Source organism: Monodon monoceros, unplaced genomic scaffold (genome assembly GCF_005190385.1).
Source record: "Monodon monoceros isolate NGI ecotype Baffin Bay Population unplaced genomic scaffold, NGI_Narwhal_1 Super_Scaffold_1, whole genome shotgun sequence".
Classification (NCBI taxonomy): Eukaryota; Metazoa; Chordata; class Mammalia; order Artiodactyla; family Monodontidae; genus Monodon; species Monodon monoceros.
In genome coordinates this window covers 16,695,241-16,717,324 of record NW_021703765.1, presented here as the reverse complement: position 1 = coordinate 16,717,324, position 22,084 = coordinate 16,695,241, and the positions used below count along the sequence as shown (strand labels likewise).

Here is a 22,084-nt window from a genome sequence, read left to right as displayed (position 1 = left end):
TCATGACTTAAGCACCTCCCAAAGGCCCCACATACTACTGTCATCATCTCTGGAAGTTAGAATTTCAGCATATGAATTTGGGCGTGACAAATATTCAGTCTATAGCAATCTCTGTGCCTCAGATAATAGTGGACATATCATAAGGTTATTGTGAGCCTTAAATAAGCTAATGCATATAGATGCTCAGAACAACTGGTCAATTGTGAATACTTGCTAATTTAGTTGAATCATTATTATTACTATTAATTGATTAATATTACCTTTGTAATTTCTCTGTACATAAGCAGGAGACTTGGCCTGAGTCACCAGCTGTTCCATATTTTTTACATATCAAGAGTATTGCTTGGGACTTCCCTGGTGGTGCAGTGGTTAAGACTCCAAGCTCCCAATGCAGGGGGCCCGGGTTCAATCCCTGGTCGGGGAACTAGATCCCACATGCATGCCACAACTAAATTAACATGCTGCAACTAAGGAGCCCGCCTGCTGCAACTAAGACCCGGCACAACCAAATAAATAAAATACTTTTTTTAAAAAAAAGAGTATTGCTTGGCACTGTCATCAAGAGCGTGAGCTTCGGGGTTAGACAGATCCAGTTTAGGTCCCAGCTACACCACTTACTAGCTATGTGACCTCATGCAAGTCATTAACCTCAGAGAGCCTCAGTTGCTTCCTCTGTAGAATGGGGATAATGTTGGTGCTGACTAGATGGTTGGTGTGCGGGTTAAATGAGATACCATAGTGTTTAGCACTGCACCTGGCACTTTTACGTCTTATTTCCTTCATACCCAGGATAATCCCCTATTTCACATGGACAGGTCTATCCTTCAGCATAATTTTTGTCACTTTCACCAGTGGCATTTGTGACGAGAGAGATTGCCAGACACAACATTGGTCTTTGGATGCTCTCCTTGCAAACTGGTCAAACATGCAGCAGTGTTATTCACTCCTGCCACCACTCCCTCTCCCCCCACCCCCGTGTCCTTTTAAGACTCTTAACAATTACAGGCATTTCGCTAAGCTCGTGCTTAGAACACGGAAGTCTGCTGTGCTCACGGTAGGTTCTGACTGCATCCTTACTGACTTATGCTGGGGTAAGGTCCATTTGGAGAGTGTGGTATGTGTTGAGCACAAACTCTACATTTGCTAGAATTGTACAGTTGTACATAGAAAAATTATAGCTCCGCCCGCAAGGCTCAGCTTATCTTATATCTGCATCATGATCGCAGGTTTGGGAGTCATTTCAGAAAGCTGTTTTCTCCCACGTCCAGGTAGCGATGAGGCAAAAAGTGCTGAGTACTGTTCCCTCTTTTCTGGTTTCAGTATGGCTGGACCCTGCCTCTTTCTCCTGTTCCCCAGATCCACCACTCACTGTGCATTCATTTGGTTCTCGTCTCACTCCCTGAAGGCTCCTGTTTTGGTTCATGCTATCATCTTTATTCCCAAAACCAGGAGGCTTAATATGCAAAGGAAGGAAGGAAAGAAGGGAGGAAGGAAAGAAGGGAGGGAGGAAAGAAAACCCATAGACACCTCGCTGTTGCTTTTCCTGAAGTAGCAACTCACCTGCTAATAGAAGATTTTGAAGCCGTGGGCTTCCTCTGAATTCTCAACACACGATTGTTGAGACTATTTAAACAGTCTCTAGAATCCTTTTCTGACCCCAAATTACTCCGAAGCATTAATTGTCTTAGTGGTTTCATTATTTCATATTCATTAGTGTTTTCATGAAAAATGATAAAACTAATTAGAGCAGCTAGCGGTTAATTCACTTGGTGATTCGTTACTCTCTCCCCTCTTGGTGTTCTGCATGTGGTCATCTTGGAGAAGGCGTCCAAGGAGTAATTGCAGCTCTATTCCCTGAGTGATCGCCTAATGCCATTAGTTCTGATCCACAGGCACATCTTCAGCGGCTCTGATGGGGTCTGGTTACAGCTGCACCCTCGCCCCTGCCCTTTGGATGCAGGGAGAGAGGGGAGCCTGCACTCAGGACTGGTCCTCTGGAGGGGGTCCAGGGCAGCAGAGGGGGCCGAGTTCCCGGTGGGAGGTGAGCATCGCTTTAGCCTCTTCTGGACCGTGAGGTAAGGACAGGATAGTGCTCAGAGAAATCTGCCCTGAGAACCTGTACTCGGGAACGAATAGGGAAAACAAATTTTCTTCGGTTTTAGCAGACGTGTGGCTAGGCACGGGCTAGAATCTGGAAGTCTGGTTCTCTCTCAGACCTCTGCCGGCCATTTCTCTTCTTAAAATGTTTATTTGTCCTCACATCCATTGGGATGGCAGCTATCAAAAAGCCCAGGGAGTGTGCCAGCCTATGATAGCATCTGCAGCGAGGCAGTCTATCTAGGAGCAGAATTTCTGGGTCATAGTGCATGCATATATTCAACTATATCAGATACTGCCAAACCGTTTTCTAACCTGTTAGGCGAATTTACACTCCCACTGGCAGCCTGGGAGAGCTCCCATATCTTTGCCAGCAGTTGGTATTGAGAGATTTTTACATTTAAGCCATTTAGGTGGATGTATAATGTTGTTGTTTTAAGTTTATAATTCCTGGATTACTAGTAACTTTGAGGGTCTTTTTATATAATTGTTGGAAATTTGGATTTCTTCTCCTGTAAAGTGCCTGTTCAAGTCTTTGCCGTTTTCCTATTGGGATGTCTTGACTTCTTGTTGATTTCCAAAAGATTTTATATATTCTGAGTTCAGGCCCTTTATCAAACATATGTGCTGCAGATATCCATGGCTGTCCTCTCTCTCTCTCTCTCTCCCTCTCTCCACTCTCTTGTTTGTGTCCTTTGATATACAGAAATTCTTAATTGTAATGTGCTTTAATATTTCAGTCTTTTTCCTTTGAGTTAGTTTTTTTCTTTTTTTCTTTTTTTCTTTTTTTTTTTTTTTTTTGTGGTATGCGGGCCTGTCACTGCTGTGGCCTCTCCCGCTGCGGAGCACAGGCTCCGGACGCGCAGGCTCAGCGGTCATGGCTCACGGGCCCAGCCGCTCCGCGGCATGTGGGATCTTTTGGGACCGGGGCACGAACCCGTGTCCCCTGCATCGGCAGGCGGACTCTCAACCACTGCGCCACCAGGGAAGCCCCTGAGTTAGTATTTTTTTTAGTCTTCTTTAAAAAATCTTTCTTGAGATTATGAAGATATTACCCTATATTATTTTCTAAAAGCTTAATTGTTTTGCCATTTACACTAAGGTCTGTGATCCATACAGAACTTATTTTTTATGTATGACATGAAGTAGGGGGCCAAGAATTAAGCCCTGCCCCAATGCCTATCTAATTCCCCTAGCTCCGTTATTAGAAAGAATACCTTTCCTCGTGTTCTGACGTGCGAATCTTCTCATTAAATCCCATATCCATAGGTGTGTGGATCTGTTTGTAGGCTTTCTCTTCTGTTACACTGGTCTAGTTGTATATCCTTGTCCCAATACTACACAATTAGAGTCTGATTAGACGTCTTGATAGTTAAGACAGCAAGTCCTTCCATCTGCTCTTCTTCATCAAGAATAGCTTGACTAGAGATTTTTATTAAAGATTTGGTTGGATCTATAGATTAACATGGAGAGAATTAAACTTTTTACCATATTGAGTCTTCCAATCCATTTATTTAGTACTTTTTAATTTCTCTAACAAAATTTATAGTTTTCTTTGTCAAAGTTTTACATACCTATTGTTAGATTTATTTCTATGTACTGGATATTTTAATCCTATTATAAATGGTATCGTCTTCGTTTTCTGTTTGTTGTGTTATATAGAAATACAGTTGATTTTTGTCTATGGATCTTGAGTCTAGGAACCTTGCTGAATTCTCATATTCATTCTAATAGTTTATCTGTGTATAATCTTGGATTTTCTATGGATGTTAATCAATATTGATGTTCGTATGTTCATCTTAAAACTGACCACCTTATTGAGCTTTCTTATTCTAATAATTTGAGTATTGAAGCTTTTGGGTTTTCTAGGTTAAAAAATGATATTAACTTATTTTTATGAGGGTTCTGTTTCTGCCTAGAGAAGCAAGATAGGGTAGCTGTTAGGTGCAAGGAGTTTAGAATCTGACTACCTGAGTTTGAAACCCAACTCTATTACTTTCTATGTAATCTTAAGTAATTTGCTTAATCCTCTGTGACTCAGGATAATTAATTGTAAACCACCTTATAGGTTGATTTTAAAAATTGAATGAGTTAGTACAACTTCAAAAATGCCCATGAAATCATGAGCACTCAGTTTATGTCGAATTTTGTCATTTTATCAATTAGTTTCATTCCTTTTAAAATTCCCACTTCTTATTGTTTTTTCTTATTTTATTGCATTGGCTACTTTTCCAGCATAATACTGAATGATACTGGTGCTTTCAGGCCTCACCTGAAACTTAACACATTGAAATGTTCCTTCTAGGTTTTTTGTTGTTGTTGTTTTGTTTTTCATAATTTGATGTATATTTAATCATCTTTAACTGCACTTATGAATCTGGTATTAAGTTCTGCAAGGGGGAGATAATTTTCCAGTAGAATTTCCTTTTTTCAAACTATGCTGTTTACATAATGATGAAAATCATTAATAATGGAATTATTTCTTTTTAAATATCATTGAAATCCTGTTGCAAAAGGAGGCACTGACCCTTCTACCTTCCTGAAGATTCATTGGTGTAGCCTTTCCAAAAAGGTGCTGATTGTTAATGTAATGATACCCCTTTGGATGTTTGGGATATGTTCAGGAGTATTCATAGCCACACAGAGCTGTTGGCCAGTCCTTTTTTAGGACAGTATCACATTCTTGAGCTTTTAATTTTGCTATATTCCAAGGAAGGTGGAGTGTGTCTTCAGTTTTCTTTTCATAAAGAGTATACAGATACACTTTTTGAGTCATTATATAACTAAGAGTGCTTCGCTGCAGGAAAGACCACCTGAACTGCATAAATTCTAACATTACAACTATGGTATCAATTTTGCTCTTAATTTCCTCCAATGCTATGTATTTCTCATTTTCCTGCAAGAATTTTTTTTGTCTTTCCCATCTCTTATCTTGTGTTTTCTTTATTACCTACTATTATTTATAGAGTTCTGTCTTGTTTTCTTCTTAATCATTTTCTGTTCCTGTTTCATAGAAGCCATCTCTTTTTGCATTATCTTGAGATACCAAATGACTCTCTAAAATGTTCTTTAAGTTTCTATAAGATATTTTCGGATGAATTTTCTCTGATTTCAGATGGTGATCTATTTTTCTGTTTTCCAGTATTTTCCATCTCTTTCCTTTTGTCCTATGTATTCATACTCAAATGAGAAAAACCCTGTCAGGCCTGATATAGTTAATAGGAAGGGTGTGTGTTGTCCTCACAGCCTCCTTTCTGGATGTTGGTGCACTCACCCTTGTAGACCTACACTAAATTGCCAATTGATATACCTAACGCAGCTCCTACAGTCTAACCAGTTTTCTTGTAATTTGGCCCTGCTGGACTGACATGGATTCATCTCCTGCATCCATTCCTCAGCTGCTGACAAGCTGGTCAAATGGTGTATGTGCATCAATCCCCAAGATACCAAGTGCCAAATCTTCCTCTTGTCCTTAGCTCACGTGGAGCACTCTTTGGAAACTATACCTCCCAGGGTTCGATCTACCACTGGAGTCCTTCTTCTACCCACCCCACCCTCAATTTTTTTGCCCAATTGTTTATTGAGAGTTGCAGTTCTCAATTAGTAGGTAGAAGGGAGTGGACAGCACTCTGGCTGTTTCAAAAGGCATCACCTATCAAGTTGAGGGATGGCTGCTTAATTTGAATTTCTGAACAGCTGGAGGACTCAGGTGTTATTTTTTCAATCCAATTCCATTGACCTTGTGTTTAGGTGAGAATTCCTCAGAAATGCCCCCGTGCAGGTTGACGGCAGTCCTAGTGTTCAGTTTGGTGAGTTTTACCTTTTATTCTAGGTCTTCGAGATCATTTTAGTGGGAAGTTAAGAGAGGCTGTATTGGGTTCTCCTAACCACTTTTAGTGAGATGTTCTATCCAGAATTAAATATTTGTTTTAGCAACTCACAACCTCCTGGATAGCTTGCCGAGTAGAGATATGCAGCAGATCTAAAGGTCTGTCTTTGCCAGGCTTCTTCATAGGCGGAATAGATGACCAGGAATCGTGATTTCAAAGGCTGAGTGCCCCCTAAAGATTTATTCTAATAGTCAAGGGAGAAATAAAAACACCACTGAACTAGTAATAAGGGAATCTGGGTTCTCAGGGCTCGGTCACTGACTCCCTGTGGTCAGCGTTGGGCAAATCATGACGCCTCTAAGAGCCCCAGACTCCTTATATCTAAAATAAAGGATAGGACCAAATGGTCTCTAACGTCCTGCCCTTCTAGGACTCGGTGATTTTACCAGCTGGCCTGGAACATCTGCTGTTAGAAACCTGTTCCTTGGGGCTCCCCTTTTACTCCCAGAGTTTCTGCTGAAAGGGAAGCCTAGGAGGAGAAGGCACATCCACGCTGGGTGAGCGAGCCCCAGCTACAGGCAGAACCTGCTGGGAGGGACAGTAGGAGGAGTGGGCAACTCGGGTGCAGAGGACTGGTGACCCTCCTCTGGAGATCCGCCCTCTGGGGCCACACTGGGCCTCTATATAAGCAAGTTTCAGTCATCAAAGGACCCCATTTGCTGAGTCCCCTTCAGTGACTTTGTATTGAAGGGAAAATAGGGATAGGAAATTAAACTTGTTTTCTTCAGAGGATGTCTTTGAGGCAAGGGAACTGCGAATGGTGACCAGATGGCTGCCTCTCATGCGACAATAAATAGACCTGGGAGGTGCTGGTTTGTCACAACCAACGTGTTTATAACCCAACCCAAGTGAAGTCATGGGCGGTGGGGTTTTGAGGGAGCGCAGAGAGTTATCACCCGTGATTTCCAAATGGGAAGAAGAGGGCACCACAGGGATACCCAGATGGGCAGAGACGTGCCCCAGGTCAGAAGTGAAGCTTAAGGTGGGGCTCAAGCGTTCCAGGCAATGCCAGGCTTCCTGGGGTTCCTGACTTTTCTGCACTTTGGATGCGACCCCTTCCAGAGCCTCCAGAATGAGGGGTGTGTGCTCATGCATGCGTGGTCCCCTGCTCTCTTGTTTTTTCTCCCTCCTCTCTCCTCTTTCCCTCCTGCTCTGGCATCTCCCGCCTGTGATATTTGCTCTAATAGGCCGGGCAGCAGCTACCTCACTGGCACATGGGTTGTTCAGCCCGGATCCTGTTGCCTTGTCTGTCCAGGATAATTTGCTAAATGGTTTAGAGGTTTTTCTCGCCACGGAAGGCCAGTTAGAAGGGAGTGAAAGGAGGGCTAAAACCCCAGGGACCGGGAATGACTCCAAATCCATTTGCACGGTGCAACTTCCCTGTCTCTGCTCTTGGCCACCCAAATGGACGCTGGTCTGGATGTCACTGGCTCTGCTGCCTGAGCGGATGGGCATCTGGTCTGTGAGAAAAGCCAGCTCCAACCTGGAGACAAAGCCATTAAGTTTCCCGTTTGACTCAGGCCAGGGATGTTTGGAGAAACAAGAGGGAAGTTGGAGTTTAGCTCTCAGGGGCCAAGTTCACCCTACTGGCTCTGTGACCATCTGGACCAAGGTGGAGTTCAATAATAAGGTCAGGAATCAAAGAGAAGCAGGGAAAACTGTAAAGCATCTAACTGCAAACTACTTATAGTTTCCAAGTTTTAAAGAGCGCAAGATAATCAAATGATGATGAAAAGATCTTGTCCTTTGCAGCCCCTCCCCCTTCATCAAGCCCTCCCGCCTCCCCGGTGAGTGATTGGTGCGCCACCTTCTGGCCTTAGTGGCCAATGCTCAGAGCCTGAGCCCCAAGTCCTGTGTGTCACACCCCTCCTCTCCAGGTCCCTGCAGGAGTGTGCCAGCACCTCTCCCTTTGCTGGCCCGAGGAGCCTGCATTGATGGCATTGTTCAGCACTGATGGCTTCCTGAACATTAAATATGTACCATCAGAGTATGTAACTCTTCTATTCTTGCTTCCCTATTTGAATGCAAGGGATGCTGTTATTATTTTAAAAGCTCTTGAATATGCAAATTAGTTCCAGAGGAAGGGAGCCTTCCTGGACGCCATCACTCCTTCCCATCCTGACAGTAACAAAGGGAAGTAAAAGGAGTTGATTTCCCTCTTCCTACCTCCAAACCCCACAGAATTCTCCGAACAAGGCTGGAGGTACAAATACGACCTTACTTTTGTAATTGATTTTTCCAGCATAACCCAGTTGGTTGCCTCAGTTGATCTTTCCAACCCGACTCCAGCCCCTGTGGGTGTGCCCTTGCTGCTGGAGAGGGTCACTCTCCTGCTCTGCACAGCCCTTGGAAGACGGCAGCTTCAGGCTTTCCAGCTGAAAGCTGGAAACGATTCTCCTTCGGCATCGTTTTCAAACCCATATACTCGGAGGTTAAGTGACCACGCTGAAAAATGCACACCCCGATGACTTCCTTCCCCACCCCACCCGGTGCCCTGGCAAGATCACATTGAACAATTCAGGGAAAGTATTCACTGAATGCAAGGAGAGTAGAGCACGTCTGCATTATTTATTAGGGGCTAACAATACCCATCATATGTAGAATGTATGTGGACATAAATTAGTGATGTTAGGAAACACCAGGGGTCCAAAACCTATTAGGATCTCTGACACATATGTAAAAACACATCACAGTCTTACCTTTTCTACGAGGCTGGGAATTGGCTCTGAGACTGCTTCACAAGGAAAACAAAAATCTTTAACCTTTTGTTTGCTATAAGCCCTCTGGACGCTTCATCTACCGTTGAGTAAGTCTTGGCAAATCATTTCAGACTATGAATTCTTAACCTCACTTTCTCACCCCCCTTCCTCTTTCTTCTTTCTCTATGATGGAAGGAAGGATATTTACTGAGCACCTACTGTGCACGCCAACATTACAGCTAGCCCCTTGATGTCCAGAGGGGTTTGCAATTAGTATCCCCACTTTATAGATGAGGAAACTGAGGCTCAGGGTCATGCAGCTGATAAGTGGCCAATGTGGAATTTGAAACCAGGTCATGACTTCAAGCTGAGACTTCTTACCCTACATGTGACTCCCTGCCTGGGCAGGAAGGCAACAGCAGTTCTTTGCTTCTTTGTCAGCTGTATATCACCACAGGAATGCCACGTAACACAGAACCACAAAACCGATGGCATAAAGCCATGAACGTTTATTTTTGCTCAGGAGTCTCCGGGTCAGCTGGGCAGTTCTGCTGGTCCAGGCCACGCTTGAGGGGTCTCAGCTGGGCTCGCTGCAGTCAGCTGCTGGGGCAGCTGGGGTGGGCTGACCCAGGCAGGCCTGGGCTTGTCATGTGGCGGCCAGAGCTCCAAGAGCGTGAACAAAGCACTCAGCTTCTCGAGGCCTGGGCTGTCCCTTCTGCCACATTCAGTTGGCCAAAGCAAATCGCCAGACCGGCCCAGATCCGGGAAAGACAGACGAACTCCATCCCGTGCTGGAGGGGAGCTGCAGAGCGACATTGCAGGGGATAGGGATGGTGGGACGAGAAGAACTGGGGTCAGTTTTGCAATTAGTCAGCCTCACTTCCCACTGTGGGGCTGCCTTGCTTCCTTGGGGGCACCTGCTTCCTGGAAGCCTCAGCTCCCCCATCTCCAAGCCTGCGCTCAGAGCCGTGTCTCATTTGTACTGAGGACGTTGCACAGAATGACTGCGGAGGGGGATTTAAACGGCCTTCTTCCAAAGGGGAAGGGGTGCAGTCAGTCTGGCAGGGGTTAAGCCTTCCACTGACTGGATGAAGCTGAAGCAGGAGGCTTTCAGCATCAGCCAGCACAGGAGGGGAGCCTGGGGGCGGGGCAGCCAGCCGGGGGGCAGAAACCACCCTGAGAAAGATTCTTCTAGGCCTACACCTGAGACTTTGGCGCTTCTTCCAGATACCTCTTGGAGGGTGGCTTTCCGTTGCCCATCCTCGAGCATCTCTGGACATGGTATCATGTTCGTGGAGCCAGAGTTCCCCTCCTCTGCGGGGGCTCGGCCCCTCACCTCCCCAGGGCCTCTGCAAGGACCTCTCTTCGGCCTGTGTGTTTGTGGTTTCCAGGGAGGAGGGTTGGAAGGAAAGGTCCATTTCCGCAGGACACCAGGGCTAACCGGTCGACACGGGAGGTGATGCTGGGCTGTGAGGGAGGAGAAGCGTGGAGCTGGGGGGCAGGAAGGGGAGCACGGGGGCAGAAGAGGGAAGGGCTGCTGGATTCCTGGAGGACTGGGACAGGCCAGAAAGCTCATGAGAAGGAGACAACCAGCGGAGAGCAAACAAATCGGCAAGATCAGAGATGAGAGGACAAGCCAAAGGGGGCCGACGATTCCAGACCTCGACACCGCATTGTACGACTGCCCTGCTGCTAACTCACGCTCGGCACCTACTCAGACCACCTTCACCAGCAGGTCATTCATGACCCCTGCAAGGCGGTCCTGGAGGTTAAAGACACAGAAGCTTCAAGTCCAGAAGGAAGGAAAAGCCCCGATTCCATTTCTCACTAAGGCAGGTGGGGCAAGTATCCCCCAAAGAGGCACCTGCCCAACATGGGACTTGAGAGGCAGAGTGGATTGCGTATAACAGCTCGCAGATTAACAGCCAACGATGTCCTTAATTCTTCTGACCCCTCCAGGAGATGTCACTGAGGAAGACAGCATCTGTACGGTACCAGGCAGAGGGAGAGGACCATGGAGGGCAAATCCATCCGAAGGATGGAATGGACCCGTCAATCATTTCTGGCCCAGTCACCCCAAGGGAGAGGGAGGCCCGGTGATCATACCCAGGTCAAACGGCTAGTGAATGGCCGAGCTGAATTTGAGCTTAGGTTGGATGGAAACTGCCCTGCCCTCGTCCATTTTAGTCTTCTCCCCCCATCAGTTGCCTCAAGAAAAATAAAACTACAAAGGCTTTTGTTTCAAGTCTGTAATTCATTTCCACGAGACGTTTTCCTTTCCTGTCAGCTTGTTGAAGGAGCCCGAGGGACCCTTCCGGTACTCGTAACTCTGTAGCAAATCATGAGATGGGACCGGATTCTCCAGAAACAAATGGGAGCGTTTCAGCCCAATACAGCAGAAGTTGTTCAACAGGGACCTGAATTCTTGGGGCAAAATCCCAGTAGCGTGGGTAGTTTCAGCTCCAGAGCAGGGAGGACCGAGGATTCGGGCCGGTGTTGGGTGCCTCTTACTTCCCCAGCCCCTCAGGACCGAGGGGTAGCTGGGAAGGGGTTTCCAGGCCAACGTCTCAGCCCTGACGCTAGTTGTGTCACCCAAAACAAGTCACTGAACCTTCACCACGTGCAGAATGGGAATCCATACCTCTGCCCCACGTTCCCGTCAAAGAGCCTGTGGAAAGTGCTGGGACTTCCCCGGTGGTCCAGTGGTTAAGACGCGCCAATGCAGGGGGCATGGGTTCGATTCCTGGTCAGGGAACTAAGATCCCGCATGCCACGGGGTACGGCCAAAAATTTAAAAATAAAATAAAAATAAAGAGAGAAAGTGCTCATGGGAGTCCAGACCTTGCCTGCCTCTCAGGCTCACCTTGCTGACCTCTAGCTCCCCACGTGAAACCGACAGCCCCAGACCCGACAGGAGCGCCGTCGTTCTGTGACTCAGGCGTGAGGATGGAGTTATGGGCGGAGGGAGACGCGCAGGGACCTTGAAGAGCTGAAGCCCCTGCGGCTGTGGGACCAGGCGTTAAAGCGAAGCGCGGTTCCGATGACCCCCGGCCTGGATCTGCCTCGTAGAACTAGCTCCTTACCACCCCCCTTACCCTGCAGACACTTACAGCCGAGGGCGCTCCGCCCGCCCGCGTCTAGGCACGGGCCCTCCCAGAGGAGACCACGGCGAAAACCAGGCGGGCGGCGCAGAGGTGGCGGCCCTCCTCAGCTTTGCTTCTCCCTCCCAGCCTGCCTCCCTTCCCCTCCCCGCGGCTCGGGCCCTGGCTTCCCACAGCTCTCCACCCCTAGCAGGCAAATACCAAAGACCTTTGTCCCAAGAAGTAAAATTAGGGGTGGGTGAAAATAAGTCTTTTCCATCAGAGAAACGACACAGTCACTGCCCTCTGGGGTCGGCGCCAGGGCCCTCCCCGGAGTGACGCACTGCTTTCCGTGGCCTCCTTAAGATTATTTCTTGAGTCTCTGGTACCGGCCCTCACCCTGCCTCACCTGCCTGTGAGCCGCCTCCTAATGGGAATGACTTCTGGCTTTACAACCTTGCCACGTGCCTGACGGGGCGCGCCTTCGTGCTGTCCGTGTGCGGGCGCTGGACAGCGCTATGGCCAGTTCCCCTGGGCGCCCGAGGACAGCTGGGCTCCTGAGAATGCCCAGGAGCAGCCTGACCATGTGCGGAGCAGAGAGAAAGGGCCAGTGGTAGAGAGAAGTTCTTCTTTCTCTCCTGGTTTAGGAAGATCAGCTCCAGGGAAGTGGCGCATGCTTCGAGATGCACTTTTGTCTCTGACCCTCTGAGGGTGACCACCTGGGAAAAGGTGAATTGGCATCTCACGGTCTCGGGGAGGGCTTGTGCCTTGAACCAGGGCTTCCCTTCTTATTATTTCACCCTGGGAACCCAGTGGTTTAAAAATTTTGTCTACCCAGGACCCTACTTAGGCAGTAGCTATCACCTCTGTTACTAATCACAGATACCTCTATCTGTATATACCTGCGAGTTCCAGGTCCTGGTCCACGGGGGACAGGCAGCCTTCTCCATCTGAGCTGATATCGTTCCTGCCCCCAAAAGGAGGGAAAAGGCACTGTAGCCCCAGGAGGTAGCCTCATTGTGGGCAAAAACATGATTTCTCCCTGTCTTTGAAATAGAAATGAGCCCTCAAACCTCCATGACCCACACAGGGACCACTTCCCCCGAAGAGGAAGGAAGATGGAGAATGAGGGATTTCTCTCTCTTCCCATCAGGCAACACACACATCACCCCATGGTACGCCCTCCCTGCTTCCTTCCTAGAAGAGGGAGGAGAAGCAGATCCCAGTGCCTGCAGGAGTCTGGGCTAACCTCTCACCCTCCTGGAGCAGAGTTTATCGTGAGTGGCAGGAACCCACTCCATCCACACCACTGATGAACACCGTCTGTTGGGTTTCTAACACACATTCCTGGGCCGTAGGGAGCTACTTGACATTTCCCTAGCTGTTTTGAAATGGGCATTTGTAGCGAGTAATGTTCTAACACCAAAACCATTTACACTCTGACTGTGCCTCTGGGCAAAGCTAGCTCCACACCTTGTCTGAGAAATTCTGAGGTTCCCACCTTCCTGCCAGCTTCCAGACATCATTCAATCCATCTACTTTTTCTTAGACTTTCAAAGCAGGTGTTTGCCCTCTTGTTTGTATTCTCCTTCAGCTCCTGACCAACTGCTTTTGTAAGAATCATGAGGTGGCAACTGTCAGCTGTGAGGACTTGGGGCAGGTTATGTACCTGCAGCCTCATTATTTTGGGCTTTTGGACTTGCCGTACGTTGGCCGACCACAGGCTGCAGCTCTGCATTTGTTGACGTAGAGTCTGTTGTCTTTGGAGAGCTGTTGGCAAGGCATACACAGGATCTGATGATCTGTTCTCTCTCTGCAGGTTGCTGAACGTTAAACTTTTAACATTTGTTTCTTAAATTATATGTAGATATATCTTCAAATATAACCTGACAGGCCAACATGGACCTGCATCAATACTGTCTAAACTCCCTATTAAAAGTGCAAATACACCACCACACCAGTCAGAAGGACCATCATTAAAAAGTCTACAAATAATAAATGCTGGAGAGGGTGTGGAGAAAAGGGAACCCTGCTACACTGTTCCCGGGAATGTAAATTGGTGGAGCCACTATGGAGAACAGTATGGAGGTTCCTTAGAAAACTAAAAATAGGACTTCCTGGCAGTCCAGTGGTTAAGACTCCACGCTTCCAATGCAGGGGGTATGGGTTTGATCCCTGGTCGGAGACCTAGGATCCCCCGTGCCAAAAACTTAAAAAAAAAAACTAAACTAAAAATAGAGCTACCATATGACCCTGAAACCCCACTCCTGGGCATATATCCAGAGAAAACTCTTAATTTGAAAAGATATATGCACCCCAATGTTCATAGCAGCACTATTTACCATAGCCAAGACGTGGAAGCAACATAAATATCCATTGACAGATTAATGGATAAAGAAGATGTGGTACACACACACACACACACACACACACACACACACACAATGGAATACTACTCAGCCATAAAAAGAATGAAATAATACCATCTGCAGCAACATGGATGGACCCAGAGATGATCATACTAAGTGAAGCAAGACAGAGAAAGACAAATATATGATATCACTTGTATGTGGAATCTAAAAAGTGATACAGAAGAACTTATTTACAAACAAAAAATAGACTCACAGACATAGGAAACAAACGTATGGTTACCAAAGGGGATAGCAGGGGATGGGGAGGGAGAAAGAAATTAGGAGTTTGGGATTAACATATGCACACTACTGTATATAAAATAAAGAACAAGGACCTACTGTACCGCACAGGGAACTATATTCAATATCTCCCCAGATTCCAGAACACTGCCCCTCCAGGTAAAAGTCAGAATCTCGGGGGGGTAGAACCTCCGAGGCTGCCGTGCAGATAGAGTCCCTCTAAGGTGCCAATGGCATGGGGTGCCATTTCTATAGGGGAGAAAGATGGACAGACCCAAGGGCTGGATTCTTGCCCTGGGTCTGCAGCCAACTTGGAATGTGACCTCAGGTCAATCGCTTACACCCTCAGGTCTCCATTTATTTCATTTTAAAATGAGAATAATTCTGCTGTTTATCGTCCTCAGGATTACTGGGGTTATGCAGCCAGAGGGAAGGTGGGGAGGGAGCATTCACACACTTTGCCTCACGTAAGCCTCTACAGAGGTGAGCACCTTATTTCCATTATGCAGGTGAGGAAGACGGGCACTGAAAGGTTAAGTCATTTACCGAGGTCCCAAGTCTTGTAGGTGAAGGAGCGCAGGTGAGAGAATCCAGACATCTGGTTCCAGAACATTCCATTCCATCAGGGTGCTCCTCTGAGATTTTAGAAATCAGGTAGATGCTCGCTAGTCAAACCGAGGCATATGGGCCAGCAGCAGCAGCATGACCTGGGAGCTCGTTAGAAATGCAGGTTCTCGGGCCCCGCCTGGGTTGACTGCCTCAGAATCTGCATTTGAGCAAGCTTCCCAATGATCCCTGTGCACCTTGAACTTTAGAAGCACTGTTGTAGAGGATTGCACTAGAGAGAGGAAGTCTACAGATGAGGTTATGGTAACTATCCAAAAATCCAACAGAAGTGTAAGATCCTCCCAGGGATAATCAAAGAAGAAATCATTACCGGGAAATTCCTGTGGGAGAAGGGTGACTGTAAGCCATTTCAGCCCTTTCTCTCTTGAGTTCCCATTTCGGGGGAAGCGCCCCTTATCTGAAAACGTCCAAACCTCCCAAGAGAATGGGGTTTGGGATGGAAACATACTGTTTTTATAGGTGTGTATGTGTGTGTTGTGTTTAATTTTCAAAGGTAATACGTTTACTTTTAGAAACGAGAGAAGGAGAAGTCAGGAAGAGAGGGTTCCGCAAAGCTGACGTAGCCCAACAGTGTTCCTTTTTGAGGGTTCTCCTGTTCCTGCCCTTTTTATCATGGCTCTTCACTTATTTCAGGAGTGATCCTTCATGGCGGATAGCATCCACCAGGGAGGATGGCCAGTTGGGTAGGGGGAAGTTCAGCTTCCAGAATATCTTTGCTATGAGTGTTGGTCCTCAGGTCAAATCCGAAGACCCATCAGTCTGAAGGATGTTCCCCTGATACTCAAACTGCAGCCAGCGGCCCCACTATACCAAATGCTCCCTGCAGAATGTAAAGAGTAGAAAATGGCCTGACCCAAAGCTCAGAAGCAAAACTCACAAATCAGGGCTTTGAGAAGTATGAAAAGGCTTCCAAACAGCACTCCAGACGACTGCTAGCCTTAGGGGAGTGTCAGTTGAGTACAAAGAAATTCTCAACCTGGAGCCAGAATGTCCAGTAGGATTTGATCCAGGGAAGGATGCTCAAAGCCGGCCCTCTGCTCCCTCCTCGCCTTTCCTGGATTAGCTCTGTTGAGGCGGCACAGAACCCCTGGATGAGCTGTGGTTTCTGTCCAGTGATTTTAACACATGTTCCCATGTTTAAATTTGTGATTTGTATGCACGATATTATTTAGCCCTTAAAAGTTACTTTTCTGAGACCCAATCTGTCTGTGAAGTGTGCAAATTCCTGAAAGAGTCAAGACACCACTTGTCATCAGCATCCCAAGTGTTCATTTATGTCCGCAGCTCCAGAAAGAGCCAGTCGGAAATATCACACAGACCTGATCCCTGCCTTCTAGAAACTTGTAGGGTAAGGCAGAGGTAGTGACACATAAATTAATGTCCTGGCTGCACATGGCACCCCAGATGTGGATACCCATCTACTGAATCAGAGACTCTGCATCTACTAATCGACACATCTAGGGCCCTAAAATAATCCACTGTAAATTTGGGCTCTTTTGCCAACTTCAGCCCTGGTCTTCTTGTACTGGCTTTACTTCAGACCAGCCAAATTAAAACTCGTTAAACCAATTTTTTCACAGTCTTTCCCTCCCTGTTTGATTTTATTTTTTTTATTTTTCAAAAGTCTAGAAGAAGGGGATTTGGAGTCGGGATGATACCATCACTCTGTCACTTCTAATTTCATTCTGTTAACAATTATTTGAGTCACGAGGGTGGAAGCTTTGATTCTGAGAAATTACGCACTTTTAAGTTTTGACTCCAGAAAGTCACTGTGGCTCATCTGTAAACAATTCCAGAGGGTGACCATGAAAGAGGAACTTAGTAACCAGGCTTCCCCCTGGGGAAGTCACTTATCCCTTCAGAGCACCTGATTTCACAGGTAAAGAGTTTTAAGGGGGTGGCAGTGGAGGGTAGGGAGTGAAAGAGAAAGCATTTGGTTCAAAACCAGACTGTGTAAACAGCCCTGCTCTTTTCTCCTTTCTCCCTTCCCCCACTAACCGAGGCTTTCCATCACCCATAGATGAACTGGGAAGGCTGGTTATTGACAGCTGGGCAATTTGCACAATAAAGTTTAACGGTTTACATCCCCTTTGACTTTCCATCCCCATTGACTTTGTCAATGTTCTCAATGGATCACGTTCTCACGCTCACACTGACTCTCTCCTTCTTCTCTTCCCCTTCAAGCGTGCAAACGCAAAGAGCAAGAACCAAACAAAGACAGGAACAATTCCCAGAAGAAATCCCGCCTGGTGTTCACCGACCTCCAACGCCGAACGCTCTTCGCCATCTTCAAGGAGAACAAACGCCCATCCAAGGAGATGCAGATCACCATTTCCCAGCAGCTGGGCCTGGAGCTTACGACCGTCAGCAACTTCTTCATGAATGCCCGGCGCCGCAGCCTGGAGAAGTGGCAGGACGATCTGAGCACAGGGGGCCCCTCGTCCGCCTCCGGCACCTGTACCAAAGCGTGATGGAAGGACTCTCAGTTGGGCACAAGTCACCTCCAAATGAGGACAAAAGATACCAAAAGAAAATGCAAAGGAAAAAGACGCTGGATTCTTAGCTGGGGCCCTTCACTGGTGATTTGAAAGCACAATTCTCTTGAAAAGAAAATTCTATTCTAGCTGTAATCATAGGCCAGGTGTTCTTTTTGTTCGTTGGTTTTTAGTGGCTATAGAGTCCAAGTGCAAGCTGAAAACTAATCTCTTTGAACCGGACATTGTCCTCTGAGCGAGTATGCTAAGCACCTCAGAAACCCAAATGGGGCCTTTCTGCAGCAAGTCAGTTTCAGTGTGGTGTCAGTCAAGCTCAGCATTGCTTAGAATGTCAGCGGTCCTACTCTGAGTCCTGTCAACCTCTTGCAGTCGAAGTTCCCATGAGTAATAGTGGGACTTTGGCCTGTGTAAGGACTCTGAGTTTGGGTTCCCAAGATGCTACAATAAGAGAAGAATCTAGCAACAAGAATGACCTCATTTGCTTTCCAAGTGCTTAGCCTCATCATACCATAGTTCATCAACGTTCACAGCCATAACATAAAAAAACATCAGAATGACAATTACTGAGCACAAGTTTTAAATATGGAAGTTAAAAAAAAGAATCCGAGGACCTGTTTTTCCAACTCAGGCATCTTTTTCATTGAATGGTTTAGAAAGCTTTAAGTTGATCCAGTTTACAATTTTCTTTTCCTTACCTCCTGGAAATCTCACGTGGTCTTGGATCCATCAAAAAAAAAAAAACGAGATCAGTTCACTTGAGCTCAAAGTATCAAGCACAACGAAGATAGAGAAGTCAGGAAGGTTCTGGATTCACCGCATCTCGATCTTCAAGACACCAGTTAGGAAGTCATGAGGGAATCATTGGGAATATGGCTTCAAGCACATTTTGCAGTTTGCTACAAATTCTGTTTGTACATAATGCATACGCACACTCAGGAGGCCAATTTAACTGTTACAGTACACGGAGCAAATGCAGCATTTTAAAAGATCTAGATTTTTTTAGATCATAAATGTATCCTTCTTGGTTATCTGTCACCTGGTTCCTCCTATTGTGCATTATGACCACATGATACATTCTCGCTCCTTCAGATTTGGGTTGTTCCCTTGTCCATCCCATCGGTAGGGACGTTTTCAGTGTTTCATAGCAAGGAAAAAATAAATAATTCAAACCACCATACGTGTTACTCATAACCGTCATCTAGTCCTGAATCTCTTCCATTGTTGAATCATCTAGCAAAACAGCTGAATAAATCTGGAGAAAACACAGCACACCAAAGAAGCAGAATACTGCAAACCAAAGACATTTATTACTTGCCATTTTCTAGCCTGAAAAATACTGTGATTACTTCTTAGAAGTCAGAAAACCTCTGCAACTCCGAATGGCATTCAGCTCTTGCATTTGGTTCATCATCGGGCTGAGTGGACCGGCTACACCAAGGATGTTAGCCAAGCCACCCAGCGAGTGGCTTTCTGGTTCCTGGCTGTCACCTTCCCACGGCAAATGGAAGAGCACCCACAGAACCCTGGGAGATTGCAAAAGTCACCATGTGCATATTTACCAGTGAATGGCCCCAGGTGGGCACCACGGGGGTGTTCAAAGCAAGCCAAACACTGCAATGATTCTTTACAGACACTTGAGACTGACTTTTTTTATGAATTACTTAATCGAAACCAAAGAAACTTTTTCTGCACCTACTTCTGCAACAAACAAAACTGTCCCATTAAAATGAATAAATAAATAAAAACGTAAATCACCGAAAATCACCACCAACGAGAAGGAAGCTCGCCAGAAAAGGAAAAAGAAAAAAAACAAAAACCAGAAACAGAAAAACAGCGAGACACACTGTGTTCAAACAGACCTCTTGGGACATTTTTTGGAAGCAGATTTTAAAGAAAGGGTTGAGACAGGAAGAGAAATAAGGAAAAGCCTCCGTGGCTGCTGCTTCATTTGACAACTCATGCGGTAATCTAAAAGTTGAAGATTGTCTTTAATTTGTGCCTATGCAGTTTTTCAAAAGAACACGGAACAGAGCAACAGAAACCTCAACAGCTACAATACCAAAGATGAGGATTTCTCACACCTTTGTTTCAGTTCATTATCTCCTCTTGCCTGGCTTAAATACTAATAGCGCCATTGATCTGTGTAAAGGTAATCAATTTTGTTTCTGAGCCACGAAAGGAAAGGGTCATTTGTTTGATTTTATTGTTTCCCTATCATTTTGTTTTATGGCTTTCTACCCGACATGGAATCTCTCAAAAGGTTCCATGGAATCCAAGTTTAAGATGTTGGGATACTGAGCAGTTCTCCTCTCTGCTCGGCAGAGCGCGGGGAATAATATTGTCACTTGAATGTTATGCTTAGTCCTTAGTCTTGGTTCCTTCTATGTTCAGAGTCTCATCATCAGGGGAGGGAAGGGGAGTGAGGGTCAAGGGTAGGGGTCTCGGTGACACATCCTCTCCCAAGCCACAGAACCAAAGAATTTATAGAGGAATTGACAAGCCTCGTCTTCACGTGATTGCTACATCCTAACAGGGGGGTGGGGGAAAATGTGTAAAAATAATTGTCAGTTTCTACTTTTCTATTAGCTTTTTAAAAGTCAGCTGTAAAGGTTGCATTTCTAAAGAAAGAGATATATATAATATATGAATACATATATAGATTCAACTTGACACTGGTGATAACCCAAAGTTATTGCTGTTCAAATTCACATCTTGTTTTTGTCAAGTGCTTCATTTCTTAAGTATTCAGTTCAGAACTTTGCTCATTTCTCATGCCATCCCAGAGTATATTTGCTGCTGTGGATGATTCAGAGTATTCAGATTTCTGTGAAAGTTCCTGGGAAAGGTTGAAAGTCAGGTTTAAGCATTTCAACAGTTAACCTGTTGCTAAGTGGATCCATGGGACGAATGAGTTTTATTTGTATTTTGAGTCTTCTCTATTCTATGTCTCAACCATGATCAGGGTGGTGAGTGAGGTCCATCCACCAGTTCTGGGCCGTGGCCAGGGAGTGTTCATCTTCTCTAACTGCTGGGAAAGCTCAGTGGTCCATTCCCACCAGTTACAGAGATGAGGCCAGCCCAGAGGTCTGTTCTCCAGGAACCGCCCTGTCCCATCAGGGTGTTCCAGATGCCCCTCAGTAAGTAGATCCACCAAAGGGACTTCTCACAGGGGAAGTCCAACTCCTGCTGCAATGGGTTGATCAGGTTTCCTCAGGGTGGTAATGACCAATTAGTTTAGACAAGCCTGTGTGCAGCCACGGCCGGCACTGGGGTGAGGCAGCGGTGTTGGGGGGTGCGGGTGTCTCAGTCCTAGAGAGAAAACACAAGGCAGGGTTTGGGGAGAACCCCAGAGTCCTGCCCTTGGGAACCCCATTGTCTATTATGCCACCTCCTTCCTCCCACTGTGTGGGTCTCCCTTTGCAGGGGCAGCAGCCATGTAGCCACTAAAGAAGGCGACTTTCCATGGCTTCTATAATTCATCCTATCTGGGGATGTTCCTTGACTTTGCCCTGTGTCACTTTGTCTCTTGCCCATTCTCCATGTCTCCTTTGTCAAATGACCAAGAAAAGAGCATATTTCAGCAGGGGAACTCTCCTATGGGTGGATCAAAATGAATTTCAACTTGGGTATCTCTAAATGAATCCTTGTGACTCATGGCCAATGGAAATGCTTGTTCTTCTAGAGATTGGACTGAGGAACCGAGCCTGCTTGCTTTGGTTAGTGATCCTTTGGCATGCTAATGTCAGCATCTGGGTCTCTGGCATCCTATGAAGACGTCTAAACTGAAAAAGGCTGCCTTTGTGGCCTGAGATTTCAACCCTGGTCAAACCAGGTGTAGTCACATACACCCTCAGCGCTCCTGGTGACCAGAGGAAGATGTCATAATGTAAAAAAAGGCAAGAACTTCCCGCTAGGGACTTTTGATAAATGTCTCATACCAGATAATGCCATACCAGAGAGAAGTGCTTGCTTCTAAAAAATTATTTACGTACATATATAAATACATGTGTGTATCTATATATCTGTGTATTGAAAAATTAAGCCCTACAGAATTTCAGTTTGTTAAAAACCTGAAAGAAAAAAAAAAAAAAAACCCTGCAAACTGGAAGGTAATGGAATTTGACCCAATAAGTTTCCTCAAACATTTTTAAACCTTATTTTAAGTTAATAATTTCAGAAAAAAATAACTCTTTGGACTTCAACGTTTAACCTGTTGGATTGAGGATCCATTTCCTCAATCCAAGAAAAATTCCAGGCATGCCTCAGCCATCAGCAATGAAAGGGGCAGTGTGAAGGGACAGTTCTGAACCAAAATTCACATTCTCGAAGCAACAGAAATCCAAAGGCTATTGAGTGGAAAATTCTTTATTTCTTTAGGGAAATAGGCTTGCTTACTTTTGTTTTCAATGTGATTTTGGTCCTGGGGATATAATTCTTTCATTCCAAGAAATTTTTATTAAAAAAAAGAGCCAATATATTTCTTTTTAAAAAGAAAACAGCAACAACAATAAAAACTCGTCCACAATATTTAAAGCCTTTTCTAAA

At 45.9% G+C, this 22,084-nt stretch overlaps 1 protein-coding gene across 1 annotated transcript in view; it reads left to right on the top strand.

Annotated features, from left to right (window-relative positions):
• Positions 1-21,632, top strand: part of ONECUT2 (one cut homeobox 2) — a 42,716-nt gene extending 21,084 nt beyond the window's left edge. Inside the window, exon 2 of the mRNA XM_029225255.1 lies at positions 17,229-21,632. Coding sequence (XP_029081088.1) covers positions 17,229-17,515 — 287 coding nt within the window. The 3' untranslated portion in view covers positions 17,516-21,632. The remainder of the gene's footprint in view (positions 1-17,228) is intronic.
• The last annotated feature ends 452 nt before the right edge of the window (positions 21,633-22,084 follow it).